Consider the following 16,789-nt stretch of genomic DNA (forward strand, 5'->3'; position numbering starts at 1 on the left):
TTCCATTTCATTGACTCATGTGATTGTGAGTTTTCTTTGAATAATAATAAAATAATAATAATTAAAATAATAATAATAATAATAATAATAATAATAATAATAATAATAATAATAATAATAATAATAATAATAATAATAATTTGAAAAGTAAGTTGTGAAAAAACTAAAGCAAAAATTATAATTTCTTCTATTGTTTATTGTTCTCTTCTTTTATTGTGGGTCATTATTAAAAATAAGGTATCTGAATTAGACAGATGTGTTTAAATGAGCTGAAATCTATTCCTATCCTTCTTGGACATCTTGGTCTAGTGAATAGTCCGAGGTCTACCGAATAAGCGAATTGACGAGCATAATGAAACAGATGGGGGCTTATATCATTAGTGTGTGTGTGTGTGTGTGTGTGTGTGTGTGTGTGTGTGAAATATATAAGAAAGAATCCAGACCAATAACAACAACACATAGCAAGTGAAGCCACAATACCTGCAGATAGCTGGTAAGGATGAAGAGATTGGCCACGCCCATGTGAGCCTTCCGCTGAGTAAGGTCTCCCGTCAGTCCACTCCAGGAACCGTCCTCATTGGGCGACCCCCATTTCCCTCCGTCAGAAGGGTTGACGATCTTCAGGCGGAAATTCAGAGCATCCGACAGAAGGCGCAGAAGGCGAATGTCGATGCCTGCAGAAGGTAGAACCTTTATGTTTTTTTTGTTTTTTTTTTATTGCAGAAAACCTAAACAACACAAAGAGTAAACGGATACAGAAATATGCTAAGACACAGCACAATATTTATTGTCTTGAAAGTGGCTCTTACTGCATTGCATTCAGAGGAATGGTGTATAAAATGTAGTCCAAAGGTAAAGCACTGAGACCTATGGGGTCATTCAGCGCTGAAAAGTAAATCGAGAGCAAAACGGTGTGAAAGGTGTAACTGGAGGAAAACCTCGAAGCACTTGCACTATGAAACAATTGTTAGGAGAGGGTGGAGAGTTAGACGAAACAAAAGTGAATATGAACGGAGGTGCAGTAAAAGGAATGAAAGAGGTTGCAACTAGGGGCCGAAGGGACGCTGCAAAGAACTTAAGTAATGCCTACAGCAAGGTTTATCGACATTGGCTTACAGTGCATCGTGAGAGGTTCACTAACAGCACTGGCCCGATACGAAGTTGTCTTGGAAATGGTTCTAATTGGATTGTAGCATTTGGATTGGCTACTTTGCGTCTGCATCCGAAAAATATTTGACGTATTCAAGGACCATTCAATTAATTATCAGATCTGATGTTGCATTCAGCCTTCATAAAGTATTTCTTCAATCGCTCATTTGTTATTCTTGAAGGGTTACCCATTAGTTCTCGTTGGTCTATCAAGCGTTCAGCGTTCTGTGTCAAGTTACAGTATTATGTAGTATTGTTGTTCCAACTGAAAGGATAGTCACATGACTGCATCCATATTAATAGTTGTTCAATTTGGTAAATTATTCTCCGAGTTTCGCATTTATGAATTTCATACATATTCTTTGTCCTGTAAAGTATGCACCGAGGCAAAGTACAGATTTTATCCCAACTGAATTATAAGCTTTCAATCGAAGTCTATTCTGCGGATCAGACCTATTTCGAATAGTAAAAGTGAAAACTACAGCCTTACTTAACCAATGGAAGGCTTTGGTGCAAGAATGCAGTAAGAACGAAATGTTCGATTCAATATTAGGAGCAAATGCGATGAATATATTTGAGGAAATATATGTGACATTACTGACTAAACTCTGTTTTTTTCCATCTGTCCATCCGCCTGTGGTGTTTTTGTATGGTAACACTGCGTCCCGGGCTTTAGATAGTTACTTTCAGCTTACATTCAATGATTATAATATCCTATTTCGAATATTAACGGTGTAATTCGCATACAGTAAATTATTAAAACACTTTTCAGTTGCAAATGTACACCCAGATATCCTTTTATTTGCCTAAAACTTACTCATAGCGTAACTATTTAAAGCCCGGGACGCAGTGTTACCATACAAAAACACCACAGGCGGATGGACAGATGGAAAAAAACAGAGTATAGGCTTTGAAAGGAGTCTATCCTAGCAAATATGGCAAGTGTGACACTTCTTACTGGGCTTTAAAAGGTGTAAATCCTAGAAAACATGGCTAGTTTGACACTTTTGACTACGCTTTGAAAGGGCGAAATCATTAAAAGAAGAAGAGGAAGAAAAAAAAGGGCTGTTGTGACACCGATATCGGGAAAAACACAGACCTGCAACGACTTGGAGGAAAATCTCCAAGTTCTGGAAAAACCCTGTGTTATTCATGAAAATTCTCTCTCTCTCTCTCTCTCTCTCTCTCTCTCTCTCTCTCTCTCTCTGTCAGTCTACGTAAGGGTTCAAATCCCCTTCTTTGATTCCATGGAGGGGTCAGAGATGTGTATCTCTGGTGATAGAAGTTCACTTTCGACGTGGTTCGTAAGTCACGTGAAGCCGTTGGTCCCGTTGCTGAATAACCACTGGTTCCATGCAACGTAAAAACACCATACAAACAAACAAGCAAACAGACAGAAATACTAAAGGTTGAATGGAGTGACACCATTCGATAAAGACACAAATTAACTGGTAGCACAATACCAAACACAATAGTATATACGTCAAAAGGACAATACACAAACAATTCCAGTACAGATAAAGTGACAAGAACTGCCCTCTACCACAACGTACCGTCGTAATTGTGACCTTCAGATCCGGAGTCGCCTCCATGAGGAACTTGTATGATGGAGGGAGGGTGTTCGAAGGTCACCGCCGTCAGTTCGCTCCGATGGAAGTCGCTCAGTTTGTCCGGAAACAGGTCGGCGTTCCGCTGGGGCCCGTCTTGGTCCCATCTCTCCACCTGTCAGGGAGAGGGATTTTAATCTTGTGGAACTCCTTTCTTTGTTTTAATTATACCGAAATCAAGAATGTATAGCAAGTGTTAGGTGTAACTTCATGAGCCGCCTTTTCTTAACGTAATTTTTTCTTTTATCCGAATTAAGAAAAACTATTTGCCAATATTAATTTTAATAGCATTTGATTTAATTTCCCGTAATTTCAAATATCCATATAATTGACAATAACCACAACACGTGATTCATATAAATATGATATTTATGATATACTACATGTGCTCATATACATATAGAAAAAGTAGCACTAAAATGACACGGCTCTGAAAACTAACCAGGTAAACGTTGTCAGAGATGTCCGGTCGAAAGAGGTGGTGACTCCATAGCTCGTAATTCACAAGTCTGTTATCTCCAGCCTTTTCGTCCTGCATTTCATATGGAGAATGACACAGAATGAGTCGACTATACTCTATTTTTTTCCATCTGTCCACCCGCCTGTGGTGTTTGGGTATGGTAACACTGCGTCCCGGGCTTTAGATAGTTACGCTATGTGTAAGTTTTAGGTAAATAAAAGGATATCTGGGTGTTCATTTGCAACTGAAAAGTGTTTTAATAATTTACTGTATGCGAATTACACCGTTAATATTCGAAATAGGATATTGTTATTATTGTTGAATGTAAGCTGAATGTAACTATCTAAAGCACGGGACGCAGTGTTGCCATACGCAAACACCACAGGCGGATGGACAGATGGAAAAAAACAGAGTATAGTCATTGATATCAACTTTTCATACGTTGCAAATATTAAAGGCCTCCTGTTTTGGGACATCACTGAACGGAAGTAAAATAAAAAAAAATCAATGTTTTATAGTTTTAGGAGGTCTGGTGGTTGGGGGTCGCTTGTTCAAAAGAGAGAGAGAGAGAAGAGAGAGAGAGAGAGAGAGAGAGAGAGAGAGAGAGACTAACGTACTCACGTACGCCAGTCTCTTAACATAGAGGATAAGTGATTCTGCAAAGCTTCAAAGATGGGAAGCACTACAGCGCCAGTAAAACTATTCAACCATTACTGAAATCTAAAAGAGAAACTGACGATCTCATCTCATGAATGGAAAGCACGAAAATGTTAAATTCCCTGATTACTACTGAAGCTTAAAGAAACAAAAGAACAGAGTATTGCATTCTAGAATCTCCATTACACCTTCAAGGACGGCTCATTAGCCAGTGATTGCTTCACATATGACAGTTAGCGTGTTCTTGGGGACTGCAGAATTCAGCCTGGATTTTGTGCACAAAGATCCGACATCCTGAATAAAATATCTTCCATAAAATAAAAACTTTAAATAAAAATCTATGTTGACATCATGGCTTAACAGCGAAATAATAGGACATGAAAAAGAATTCTGTCTTCGATAAGTCAGCCAATTTTAGTCCGTCGAGAGAGAGAGAGAGAGAGAGAGAGAGAGAGAGAGAGAGAGAGAGAGAGAGAGAGAGAGAGAGAGAGAGAGATGCAATGTAAAGATGTGTATACACCGCTTTGCTGCACTTTTACAAAGAAATAAGATTGCTGCTTACGTATACAACAATACAAAGCATTATTCTTCGCATATTAAACAAAATTAGAGCAAAAAAATGAAAAACTTCGTTATAATATGATAATAAACTTGTTCGAACTTTCCCATACCTTATCGACAGCCTTGATGACCAAAGCGTGAGGCCTCCAAGCCATGACTTCGTTATCGAGGATGACCTTGGGTGACCCAGCTGTTAATCCCGTAACGAAGACGTGGCGGCCGAGGTAATGGAAAATCTTCCTGAAGGGTGCAGACGCTACCAAGGTCTGCATGGCTTCGACCTGAATAAAAGGAAAATATTTACTGGATTTGATTCCATATCTACTTTGTATGCAATACTGAAGAACCAAAGAAACCTTTGATCTTCAACTGACAAATAAATAGCCTATGGACCGGTTGGTGGTCAAGAGAGAGCCTTGATGAGTCTATTTCACGACATAGGCCTATTTCTTGAGACTGCATATCACTGCTCAAGACTGCTATGGTATAAAGAGCTACATAATTTCAATACTGGTATAAAAAAAAACTTAATAACTCAGTGTTTTCAATGAAGTTCTCTCTTAAAATGATATACAATTTATTCTTAAAATAATATACAATTTAAAGGTTAAAACTTGAATAATTTTACAATATAAAGGTTAAAACTTTAATAAATTTACAAATTAAAGATTAAGATTTGACTAGCTTGTTCATCTAAAAAGATTGATTGTTTAAATAACTTCGTAACATTAAGCCTATTATTGCTGAAATAGCCTTACAAATTTTGAATAACTTAAAGCAATCGCATACATCTTCGGATAAAAAGACGTAGGCAGAACAGGTCCTAAAAGGTATCATCCTCAATCTCGTAGTGTTGGGCAGGAAGAGGCCCTCTTCCGGCGACCAGTCCATAGCAACGACCATGAGTGGCAGACTTAAGGACTGCACGATCTTCGTGGTTTCTGCCGCCATGTTCCGCGGGTCGAAGATCAAGTAGAGGCCGCAGTGGTTCAGGAAACTGCAAAGGAGAGGACTACATTCGCTAAGCGGGAAACTAACGGCGAACACTTGATACACAGCACATGAAATACTGTCACGCAAATGCCTGTGTTTTACACGCAACTTTTGCATAAAATTCTCTTACAGTCACTTGTAGGCTACGTTTATTCATACACATCAAATAGCGTATACCTGCGCTTCACTTAGGCCTGCACGAAATACAGATGCTCGCTGCTTTAGAAGCCAATAGACCACTTGGATTTGCAATAAAGTTTTTAAGGTAATACAAATACATTAATAAGTCTAAAAGCTAGTCAAGATTTTTTCTCAAGTTGAAACCGCCACTACAAACATATATAAAAGAAAAAAAAAACCGAGTTTGTAATCGTTCACACAATATAAATATATATACGACGACTCTAACAAAGAATCATACTTCTCCACAACGTATCCTATAAGCGCCTGAACTTCCCGCAATTCAGGGGAACCGTGAGGCGTCTGTCTTCGGGAGACGAGAGGGATCCCTCCTCTTGCGCTTTCTCCCTCTGCGAGCAACGAGGTCGAAATCTGTCCTATGGCTTCACTGCCTTTTTTAAGGTATGACTATAAACGAAAAGGTTACTTTCAAGTGTCATAGGGGTCTCCCGTACTGGATTTGACTGTTTACCACCCATTCCTATATGAAATCAGCAATTTACCGTGAAAATAAATAAATACATAAATAAAAACAAGGTGTAAATGAAAGACTACAACGAAAAGGTTCTTTTAGTGTCCTAGGGGTCTCTCCGTAGCAGATTTAACTATAAATGTTTAGCAAATTCCCAAATGAGGTCAGCAATTTATCGTGAAAAAAACTAAATGAATTCCACAAGCCTAAAGCACGAGAGCAGAAACGAGACTGAGAGTCCTCCTTGCAAAGAGGCATACGACCAAGAGAACATGCCCCTCAGGGAGGGTCATTGCTCAGACGAAGGCCTTTGATTGAGTCCTATCGAGGTGGGAGACAATAGACGAAGCACCCTAATTACAGTAGAACAATATCCCATTAGCCTTTTATGTTGCCGCTCCTGATGCGTTATCAGTTTCGGCAATATTTAGTGTATATCATATTTACTGCTTTTATACATTACATCACATACAAGGTACGAGTTGTTTTCTACACTGGGATTAAACATATGCTTATAAGTTGGTTCAGCAGTAAGCGAGAAAATAGACCGAGTCTCTCTCTCTCACTCTTCCAAAGAATATGGCGTTGATCTGAGAGAAGTAACAGAGGATAAAAAGAAATACAGTTAGAAGAGATCAGTTATTGGAAAAAATAAATTACCAAATTAATAAACAAGCAGATGTATATAAATAATATATCATAATGGCATATGCACATTTTTGTATATGAACATATGGAAGAACTTGGGCGTCTTTTATTTTGCTGCACTACGAACTAGTACTCGGGTAAACTGACTTCAAGATGCTAAGAAAATGTCTAAGAGACGAACTCACCAAATGCAAGGTGCCATGATGATCTTAATATTACTAGAAAATTTCACTCTTTGTTGAACTGGTTCCTCTTTTCGAGTTTCTTGTCCCTTCTTGAATTTGTTACTTTCCCCTTCTTAACTTCCTTGGTTGGTTTGTATCATTTAACAGCGTGATCCTCCACAGCCTTTGAATGATCTGTAGTACTGATCACTGAACCAGGGCACATGTCAGGGCTCTTAAATAAGAGGATCGTGAGCTAAAGGAAGTGAAAGGGAATTCACGTAACTTTTCGTTCGCTGACACAGATCTTGGAGAAACCTCTCTTTTTCACCCAGTGAGCTCAATCAACGTTATGCTGGATACTAAGCTTATATAGGAATAACAGATGATAAAAAGATTAAACTCGAGTTGCTTAAATGCATAAGGGAAATTTACGCAGATTGTTCAAAACGTTCAGGAATATAATACGCAAACATTAGAAACTGAAAACCGCTGGGAGGCGTAATGGATTCCGAAAGGGCGATTTTAGGCTCCGTTAATTACCATGGGAACGTGCATCCAGGTAAGAAGAAGAAGAAAAGAAGAAGAAAGTTGTATGTTCTCGATGATTGGTTCAAGTTACTTTTCTTAATAAAAGTTTAATGAAGCCGATAATTCACGTATAGGATAATTATCGGTCTAGGCGCCCACTCCTAGTCTAGCCCCGTGAAGCATAACGAGCACAACTGTCCCACAATTAATTACAGATAATGAATTATGTTGAGGCAGCAAATCCGGTTTAAAACAATAATTTTTTACTGAGATCCATTTGAACGTGAGATCCATTCGTGAAACACAGCAATCTGTGCATGAAAAGCCACAAAAAAATTATGAATAATGAATAAACGGCATCAGCGTTTAAATAACTTGTCTAAAGGAGAGGAATTTTCAGTCAAAAGTAATTATGGGGTGAAATTTGTGGTTCAAACTGGCACTAACAATTTGCGGTGATGCTACAGGGAAAATTGTTCAAAGTTCGTAATACTTTTATTATTATTATTTTTATTATTACGAGTCAAATCAAATTGAAAAATAAGTCAAAGAGATCCGATCATATACGATCATTCGTACTAATGCTATCCCAAGCACCATGCACTTTATTCAAACCTTTCACTCCCGTGCTGGCATAAGGCATGCTGCATCCAAACGAACTAATCATTAACGAGTAAAGCTTCAAGACATTCGGAATAAAACATTTTTTTTTTCTCTCAGAAACTTAATAGAAAAAAATAAGTTTAGTCGATGTGGTTTTCAAACAGCGAACTCATCGATTACCTTTAGCTTTGTCTCTATGATCTTCGAATGTCATGGGAAGAGGAAGTCCTGCTCTTATTAGACTTCGATAACGGGATACAAAATGTTACGGGAAACGCGAGGCATTTTAAGTGATTTACCTTCCTCTCTGGACTATCAACTGCATTTTTTTTTTCCAAAACTTCTGCATATCAATACAACGTTTCTTGCATAGGCGAGATCTTTCTTTCCAATTAACGAACGCACTTGTGCCTGCATCAACTCTGAATTAAAATCGTATACCCAAAGAAATAGAAAAGGTGGTAGAACCCCACCCTACATCACATAAGTCATGATTTCGAATGGATCACTCAACCCAGCAACCAATACTTTGCAACGATTACCGCTTGCAAGTTAGAATTATCTATAAACTTCTGGGGAACTCCATGAGAAAAATCATGCACTCAGTTTTTTTTTTTTTTTTTTTAATCCACGAAACACTATACTCTTTTTTTTTCCATCTGTCCATCCGCCTGTGGTGGTCGCGCATGGTAACACTGCGTCCAGGCTTTAAAAAGTTAGGCTATGTGGAAGTTTTAGGTAAATAAAAGGATATCTGGGTGTACATTTGCAACTGAAAAGTGTTTTAATAATTTACTGTATGTGAATTACACCGTTAATATTCGAAATAGGATATTATTCAAAGCCCGGGATGCAGTGTTACCATGCGCACACACCACAGGCGGATGGACAGATGGAAAAAAAAGGAGTATAGTACAGTGGTTCCCAAACTAGGGGGCTCGCCCCCCTAGGGGGGCGTGAAGTCATCTGCTCAAAAATATTTGTTTAATTAGAATAATAAAATCATTAAAATAACAAATATCTGCCATTACATACATGCAAAGTATAATTATAGCAGTCACTCCAACCCGTTTTCTATTAGAAAAATGTCTGGAATGTACTACTATTTGTTTAAGTGGCTTTCATTATTAAAATTTAATACAAACAGAAATCTGTTATCCTAAACAATGCGAAGAAATAAATGCAAGAATTATTTCACATGAACAAAAGAGGGAGTGGGGGCGTGCGGGTCTACTGGAAGCAAAAAAGGGGCGTCAGGTAAGATAGTTTGGGAACCACTGCACTATACTCGGGTTTTTCCATCTGTCCACTCGCCTGTGGTGTTTTTGTATGGTAACACTGCGTCCCGGGCTTTAGATAGTTACGTTCAGCTGACATTCAACGATTATAATAATATCCTATTTCGAATATTAACGGTGTAATTCGCACACAGTAAATTATTAAAACACTTTTCAGTTGCAAATGTACACCCAGATGTCCAATTATTTACCTAAAACTTACACATAGCGTAACTATCTAAAGCCCGGGACGCAGTGTTACCATACGAAACACCACAGGCGGGTGGACAGATGGAAAAAACCGAGTATAGTAGGTGGCACGTCTCGCTCGCTTAAAGACATGATTTTACAGATTCTCCATAATTAGTAGCAAAGTTACACTCCTCCAGTTACGGCATATGTATACTCTCCAATGATCTGAGTCAAATCGTCCCATTTTTTCGACAATGATTTATTTCTTTTAATAAAGGGACATATTCTCGACTACTAGACAACCGGCACCTCAATTCGTGAACTAGAATATCAGCGAATTTCGGTAATTGTACATTTGAGACATGTCATATAAAGGAAGCGTACCTTTTTGAATAACTGTACAAATAATTGAAATTTACTCTTCTATTCTAGCCTGACATTAAAAAATTAAATTAAAAAAAAAGTAAGATATCATTGGTCTTTCCATTAAGTATTCATTTACTTTCAATTAAAAATGAAACATTTTTAATTTACATCGTAATTAGTTACCTGCTACGTATAAAGGCTAGAACTCGGGAGTCCCCATTCTACAGAACTACCTTCAATTACCTGAAATTTGCAATGCACGAAAAGGGTTACATGTCGTACATATTGATTACTACACCCACTACAGTATTAGCCTTATCCAGTCCTTTAGGGAGAATGGTCTACTACAACAGATGAGGTTCACGTATTAGTAATCCTCTTTTTTCTTCTTCTTCTTTCCGCCCAATACGACCCATAACATTTAACTAACGATCCGGATAAACCAGTCACTGCTTAAGTTGGCAACAAAATTGTATAAAGGTTTAACGGAATAGTTATTTAAGAACAATTTAAGCATAATTTATCCTATCATTATCTCCAGAAATATTTGCTCAAGCTTGACACTCGCAAATTTACGAGTTAAAACACTCGATGATTTATTGCGTTCAGGTTCTGGTAAGGTCGGAAATCCATAGGCTTAGTTCGTTGAATTTTCGGGGTCATGGAAATCCATAGGCCTAGTTCGTTGAATTTTCGGGGTCATGGAGAGGTAGTGTAGCTATGCAATGAAGCGAGTGAATTGCGAACGAAGAAATATAGGTGTCATTCGCAACACCAACGAAACTACCTTAAAAATAATTCTCTGACAAAAATTCTATTTTCGGTACTTACGAAATTTTATCAATACCGTTTACTTCCTCGTTCGTCTCGGGGATCAAACGCTGGTGTCTTAATTATGATTCCAGAGTAGCATCGTGGGTAATTTGCAACGTGGTTAACGACACTTGAGTGATGGGTGACAGGCTACTAAGACATCATTAATCACACTGTAAATATATTCATCCGATCTCCGGTGCCTGGCTTATATAAACCAGGTTTAATTGCCTAAATGGTCTATATATGGTGAATTTTGAAAATTACTGACAGCATAGATATAGATGCAACTATTGAACCACTGCAGGCCAAGGCCTAGGCTGCAAAAACTAAAATAAATCGGAATACCTAGGCCTAATCTTTCTGGCAAAACAGAAGCATAAAATCACAATTCTACAGTAAACAAATTAAAATAAATGTTTAGTACAGGTTAACATACAACACCGGACCCTCAATTAGCCTACAATGTCTAACATCGTCGTAGCTTGGAGGTGACTTTTGTAAACAAAAGCAATTTTGAACACGAACAGAACATTGAAAACAAACGCTTGAAACAGCAACATATCACATTGCACGAGCACCACTATAACAAAAACACTTCATAGGAAAACGAGATAAAATTTGTACACGAACTTATTTTAACACTTAGTTCGTTGTAATTTCATTGCAGAAACTGAAGCACTAGGTAATCTCCAAGGAATATGAAGTGACAGAGCCGAGAAACGTAAACATTAAGTTGCTTCCACGCCATGGTGGATATTGTTACAGTGAGAGGTAATGGTTCTTGCATCAAATCTCGAAAGTTTCCAAGGCCGTAATTTTTCCGTGAAAACTAAAACAGCGAAGTGTGTTTTTTTCCCCCAGCTTCGATATCATCGTGAATTCAATATATTTAAGAAGTGTCACGTACAGATCTTGGCACAATTTGTAGTGACTTGTTGAACCTTTTGCTTCGTAAGTATGCCCATTTCTTCTTTCAGACATAGTTTTCATGTTTTTAACAGAGTAATGCAATTACTACTATAGAATTAGTAGTAGGTATGTTTATTACTTCGAACTTTGTGTGCTAAGCAAAACTTTTTTTTCTTCACCAGTGGACTAAATCTCATGGGCCTAGCCTAGCTGCAATACAGTTATGGTTTGTAAATAATCGTGAAATAAACTTAGTTTGTATAGTGTTATACAACACAAATTTAAAAGTACACGCGAATGCTGACGGGTCGCTAGTAATTGCTAGTTTTGAGATGTTGGCTCTTCAGTGACGGGGATGCCCTAGGCCTAGTCTAATACTATACCTTGATACCATTCTTTTCCAGTTGCCATTAACAGAAAAATGTGCCTCTGTGCAGTGCATGACCCTCTCTAAGCAGTCATAGCTGTGTTTGTCAGGTAGTAGTACTTAGCAAGGCAAAGAAATGAATAATCTTTGTTTACTATACGTAGAGTAAGCCTATGATATTTAGCGAACCGTCACCGTGGCTCTAATAGAAACATGTTCTTATCTTGTGAATGTTTGCTTTTCAGTAGGAGTTCGAAACGGAATACGTGCTTGTTTATTAGGACTGCGTTGATTTTGTTTTAATAATAATAATAATATTGTTTTGGTTTGTTTCTTATTGACTCAGTGCAACGGATATTGCTACTGATAGGAAGGCTACCACCAGCAGGAGGAACTGGACAGCAGATGACTCGTGGTTCCGGAGATTTTCATGACGTATCAGCTGTTTTCTGCTACGTTATTGAAAAGTACGACCATGAATTATTTTTATTTTCCTTAACGTTAATTGCTACTTGGTATAGTAACCAAAAGACGCTTTATTTGAATTCATCTATGTAAATCCTTAGAATACCCTTTTTTACTTGTAACTTTTTTTAAAGGAACCCTACAATAGACCATGTAAGGGCAAAACTATTGGATCAATGAATGAGACTGCAGGGAAAGTGAAGAGAAACTGCAAAAAAAAAAAAATAATAATAATAAAATAGAATAAAATAAAAAAGAAAGAAAAAGAGTAACGGTTTAAAAAAAAATTATTTATCTGTCCAATGAATTGGGTGTTGTTTCTCACAGACAGCAGACACTCGCGCCGTGATCCTGTCTGGATCCTTCAGGAAATCCCTCCAAGTCCATTATCTGGGGCACTACGTTTGCGTCACCGGGTTGGTAGCCAGGTCGACTGAAATCATACTCGATAACGAGGTCATGGTTTTGGGGCCACACGCAATAGTTATGAAAGCAGTTCAGAAGGTAATGAATGTACTACTACGTTTTTTTTTTTTTAATATATATAATTTTCTTCTTTTTTGTGTCAGTCAGTTTGTTTCAAGTTTTGAAATTAGGGTTGCCTTACGTATTTTATTATTATTATTATTATTATTATTATTATTATTATTATTATTATTATTATTATCATCATCAACATCTTGAAAAAAAATTTTCGGAACGAACTGACGGCGACCTTCGAACACACCCTATCAATCACAGTGGTTCTTCAGAATGGGTTTTTATGAAACTAAGGGACGTCGTTGCGACTGTATGGCTTTATATATTTATATATGAATTTTTTTCTTACAAAATACGTCGTAGCTGAGTGACGCTTTGAATTTTTACTCCCTGGATGAACCATACTTTCCTTTTTCCTTCATTCTGATAACACACACACACACACACTCTCTCTCTCTCTCTCTCTTTAGAAGTTGGTGTTCTCCAGAATACCGGCATGGGCAGCATAGGCCTAACCCTCAAGAAGAGGCTCCAGCGAAGCCCAGACCTGTCCACAATAGGAAACATTGTTTGCAAACAATGATTCCTAGTGTGGACAGGCCTTAAGTTCTGTTAGTGATGCTACACATTAGAAACTAATTCTGTATAACAAACCTACTGTTCTAGTACCTCATGTAGAATGGTAGTCTTTTCATTTGTCTGTTCTCCTGTTCTCTAGAGTTTGTGTAATGAATGTTACAGTTGTAACTGTTCTGGGTAAGACCACTGTATGCGGTTAGTCAAGGCTGTGATTGGCAGCGTTCTCATTATTATTATTTTAAAAATAAACATAACTTTGCAGTGTAACGGATCAGTTCGTTTTCAAGCATTCATCTTATACATCATTGTTGCTCCCTTGATCTATGTTTTTACCAGTTTTAGTGAACATATACTTAGCAACACCTGAAGGTTTGTTCCCTGCTCTGGAAGAATTAGGGCGACAAGTAAAGGTCGAGTAAAACTTTGCCAATACAGAGCTGTACTTAAAATGATTTAAAACCAGTAATAGGACAGCACCCGAATTTTCGTCCAAGGAAACCAGCAGCTTTAGCCAACTCACAACTCCTCCATCAAGATATGAAGGTAATTCTGAAATGCTTAGACTAAGCTGGCTGCTTTTGAGAGAGAGTTACCCCGTAGGCCTAACAGGTTCTTCATTGTTCCGAATCATATTTTCCAATTAGAGGGTTTTGCAGCTCTCTCTCTCTCTCTCTCTCTCTCTCTCTCTCTCTCCATTAAGCCTTTCAAAGCCTTTATCCACTTGCGGGAAAATCGTATGGTTTCTAATTAGCTTTAAATAAACTCATTTCCTCCCCGTCCCCGAAACCTTACTCGCTGCTTTTAATAAAGATCAGCCTTATGGGTTTTCAGAGCCACAATAATCCTCTTAAAAGCATAAATCAGAGGGGGGCCGGGGGCCGTCGCTCCCTGAATCAAAACGTAGTTTCGGTAGCGTTAATTCTTCTATCAAGGGTTGCCATTTTTAGAACTATGAATTTGTACATTTTTGTGCTTGGAGTTTTTCGGCACTTCATAGTGGACCCCAGCTTCTGAAAACATCTGGTACTTTATTATTCCTTCAAGAGGTAACTGATAAGAGGCAACTGTATGAAACGAATTATCAGCCTACTTTTTATAAGAAATAATCAGCTTAACGGCAACCTACAATATTGATCATTTCAAAGACAGCTGACCTAATAACGGTATTGAAATATTTTCTAGTAACTCAAGAATTTCTTTATTTCCTCAGTAAGGTACGCCGAAGGGGTCGAACATCACTCAGAAGGCGCCGCCCTAGTTCTCTATAACCTTCAGGTATGGGAGCTGTTTCGACAGCAGGGTTTATGCCTGTTTTTTGGGCTTACTTGTCATTTCATACATCGTTTGGGAACATTTTAGTTTTTTTTTCTTATCCCATTCTTCGTTCACGACTGCCACCCACACCAGTTGACTGACTGACAGGTTGCGCATATATATCATAATAATATATATATATATGATATATATATATATATTATATATATAAAGAAAAAGCCACGCACCCTGAGAAGGAGAACAGAAGCAGGAAAGGTAAAGGTTAGCTTCCGTTATCACACACTTACACACACACACATACACCATTCATTGTTCACGACTGCCACCCACTTCAGTTGACTGACTGACAGGTTGCGGGTATATATATATATATATACCCGGTATATATATATATATATATATATATATATATATATATATATACCCGCAACCTGTCAGTCAGTCAACTGAAGTGGGTGGCAGTCGTGAACGGAGAATGGTGCATGTGTGTGTGTGTGTGGGTAAGTGTGTGTACAACGGAAATTGACTTTTATCTTTCCTGCTTCTGTTCTCCTTCTCAGGGTGCGTGGTTTTTTTTTTTAGGAAGTGGCCTCGTGATTTCCTTCCTGGAGCTTGGGCTGGAAACTCTCAGTCTCTCCCGAGAGTTCACACAGGCAGGATATATGTTCCACCTCTCCTAAGGGATACTTTTGAAATGTGACTCTACTATAGAAATGGCTGTGAAGACAGCAAGGGAACATTCGGCAAACTAAATGTGATCCAGTTTCGACGTTCGACCTTTAGATCTACTAAACGACGTTCCAGTCCTGATATAGCTTTTCCAAGCATACAGCGGTTTTCTGTGTATCACCTCTCTCTCTCTCTCTCTCTCTTCTTTTGTATTTGTAGTTGTAGAGATAGTTTACTATTTTCGGAAAAAGATTTTTTTACCCACGCATTATCAAGTTCTCATATTTTACTATATATAGTATAGTCACGCGGCATTTAGTATTCCCTAAACACACACATATACACTCACACACACACACCCACACACAGATATATATATATATATATATATATATATATATATATATATATAATATATATATATACGTATATATGCATGGTCTCTCTAGGGCGAAATTACACGTTTCAAGGTTAGGTCAAAACCCAAGAATGTCAGTAGGTCGGTCGGTGAGTAACTATTTGAGTTACGTTACAAGTAAGTTGAAAAAAAAAAAAAAAAAAAAAAAAAAGACGAACATTGCCGGGAGGAACTTGGAGCGTATTATCAACCCCGAGTTCTCAAAAGCCTTGGCTCCAGACGCTGTTGGTAGATTCCCATTATGGTTCTCATCTTCGCTTTGTAATATTCTCAACAGAGGGTCAGTTATTCCATTCATGAAATGTTTCAATAGATAGATAAAAAAAAAACTCTATTGGTTACCATGTTTTATTGGAAGATGAATTTCAGTCTTCAGAAAGCGTTGAAAATGGGGGAATTTTTTTTTTTCAGTTTAACTCTGGAAAGAACCAATCTTTAGTAGCCTATTATATCGAAGTCTTTTTTTTCTTTTAATCATGACATATTCCGTAAATTATATCTGTTACATTTACTAGCGCTATTTCTGTATGTATGTATGTATATTCAAAGTATATTTATGTATATATACATATATACGTATATATATATCTTAATATTTTAATTAATTATATATTATATATATATATATATTTATTTATATATATATATATATATATATATACTATATATATATAATATTATTTATATATATGAATATTTTGCTTTCTTTTTAGTTTGTGTGTTTAGTATCTATCTTCATGTTATTTACATCAGGTTAACTTTAACCCCGCCCCACCTTCTCTCTCTCTCTCTCTCTCTCTCTCTCTCTCTCTCTCTCTCTCTCTCTCTCTCTCTCTGTTATATGTAAGCTGTGGCTTTCACATCAAAATTATTCGCTTTATAATATGACATTTTCTACTGTCAAGGGTAAGGAGAAAAGTGGAACGACAATCAGCCTTCGGTAATAATGAA

The 16,789-nt window shown here is 37.5% G+C and overlaps 1 protein-coding gene across 2 annotated transcripts in view; it reads right to left on the reverse strand.

Moving 5' to 3' along the window:
* The window catches only part of LOC135204233 (glutamate receptor ionotropic, delta-2-like), a 34,155-nt gene extending 22,528 nt beyond the window's left edge, over positions 1-11,627 (reverse strand). Inside the window, exons 1-6 of one of the 2 annotated variants that reach the window (XM_064234341.1) lie at positions 11,307-11,627; positions 5,224-5,431; positions 4,545-4,715; positions 3,199-3,288; positions 2,703-2,871; positions 481-674 (exon numbers count right to left, since the gene is read on the reverse strand). In XM_064234341.1, coding sequence (XP_064090411.1) covers positions 481-674; positions 2,703-2,871; positions 3,199-3,288; positions 4,545-4,715; positions 5,224-5,385 — 786 coding nt within the window. In that variant the 5' untranslated portion in view covers positions 5,386-5,431; positions 11,307-11,627. Of the gene's footprint in view, positions 1-480; positions 675-2,702; positions 2,872-3,198; positions 3,289-4,544; positions 4,716-5,223; positions 5,432-10,691 lie in introns of both variants that reach the window. The other variant, XM_064234340.1, reaches the window with a different exon arrangement.
* Positions 11,628-16,789: the final 5,162 nt, after the last annotated feature.

Source organism: Macrobrachium nipponense, chromosome 44 (genome assembly GCF_015104395.2).
Source record: "Macrobrachium nipponense isolate FS-2020 chromosome 44, ASM1510439v2, whole genome shotgun sequence".
Taxonomy (NCBI): Eukaryota; Metazoa; Arthropoda; class Malacostraca; order Decapoda; family Palaemonidae; genus Macrobrachium; species Macrobrachium nipponense.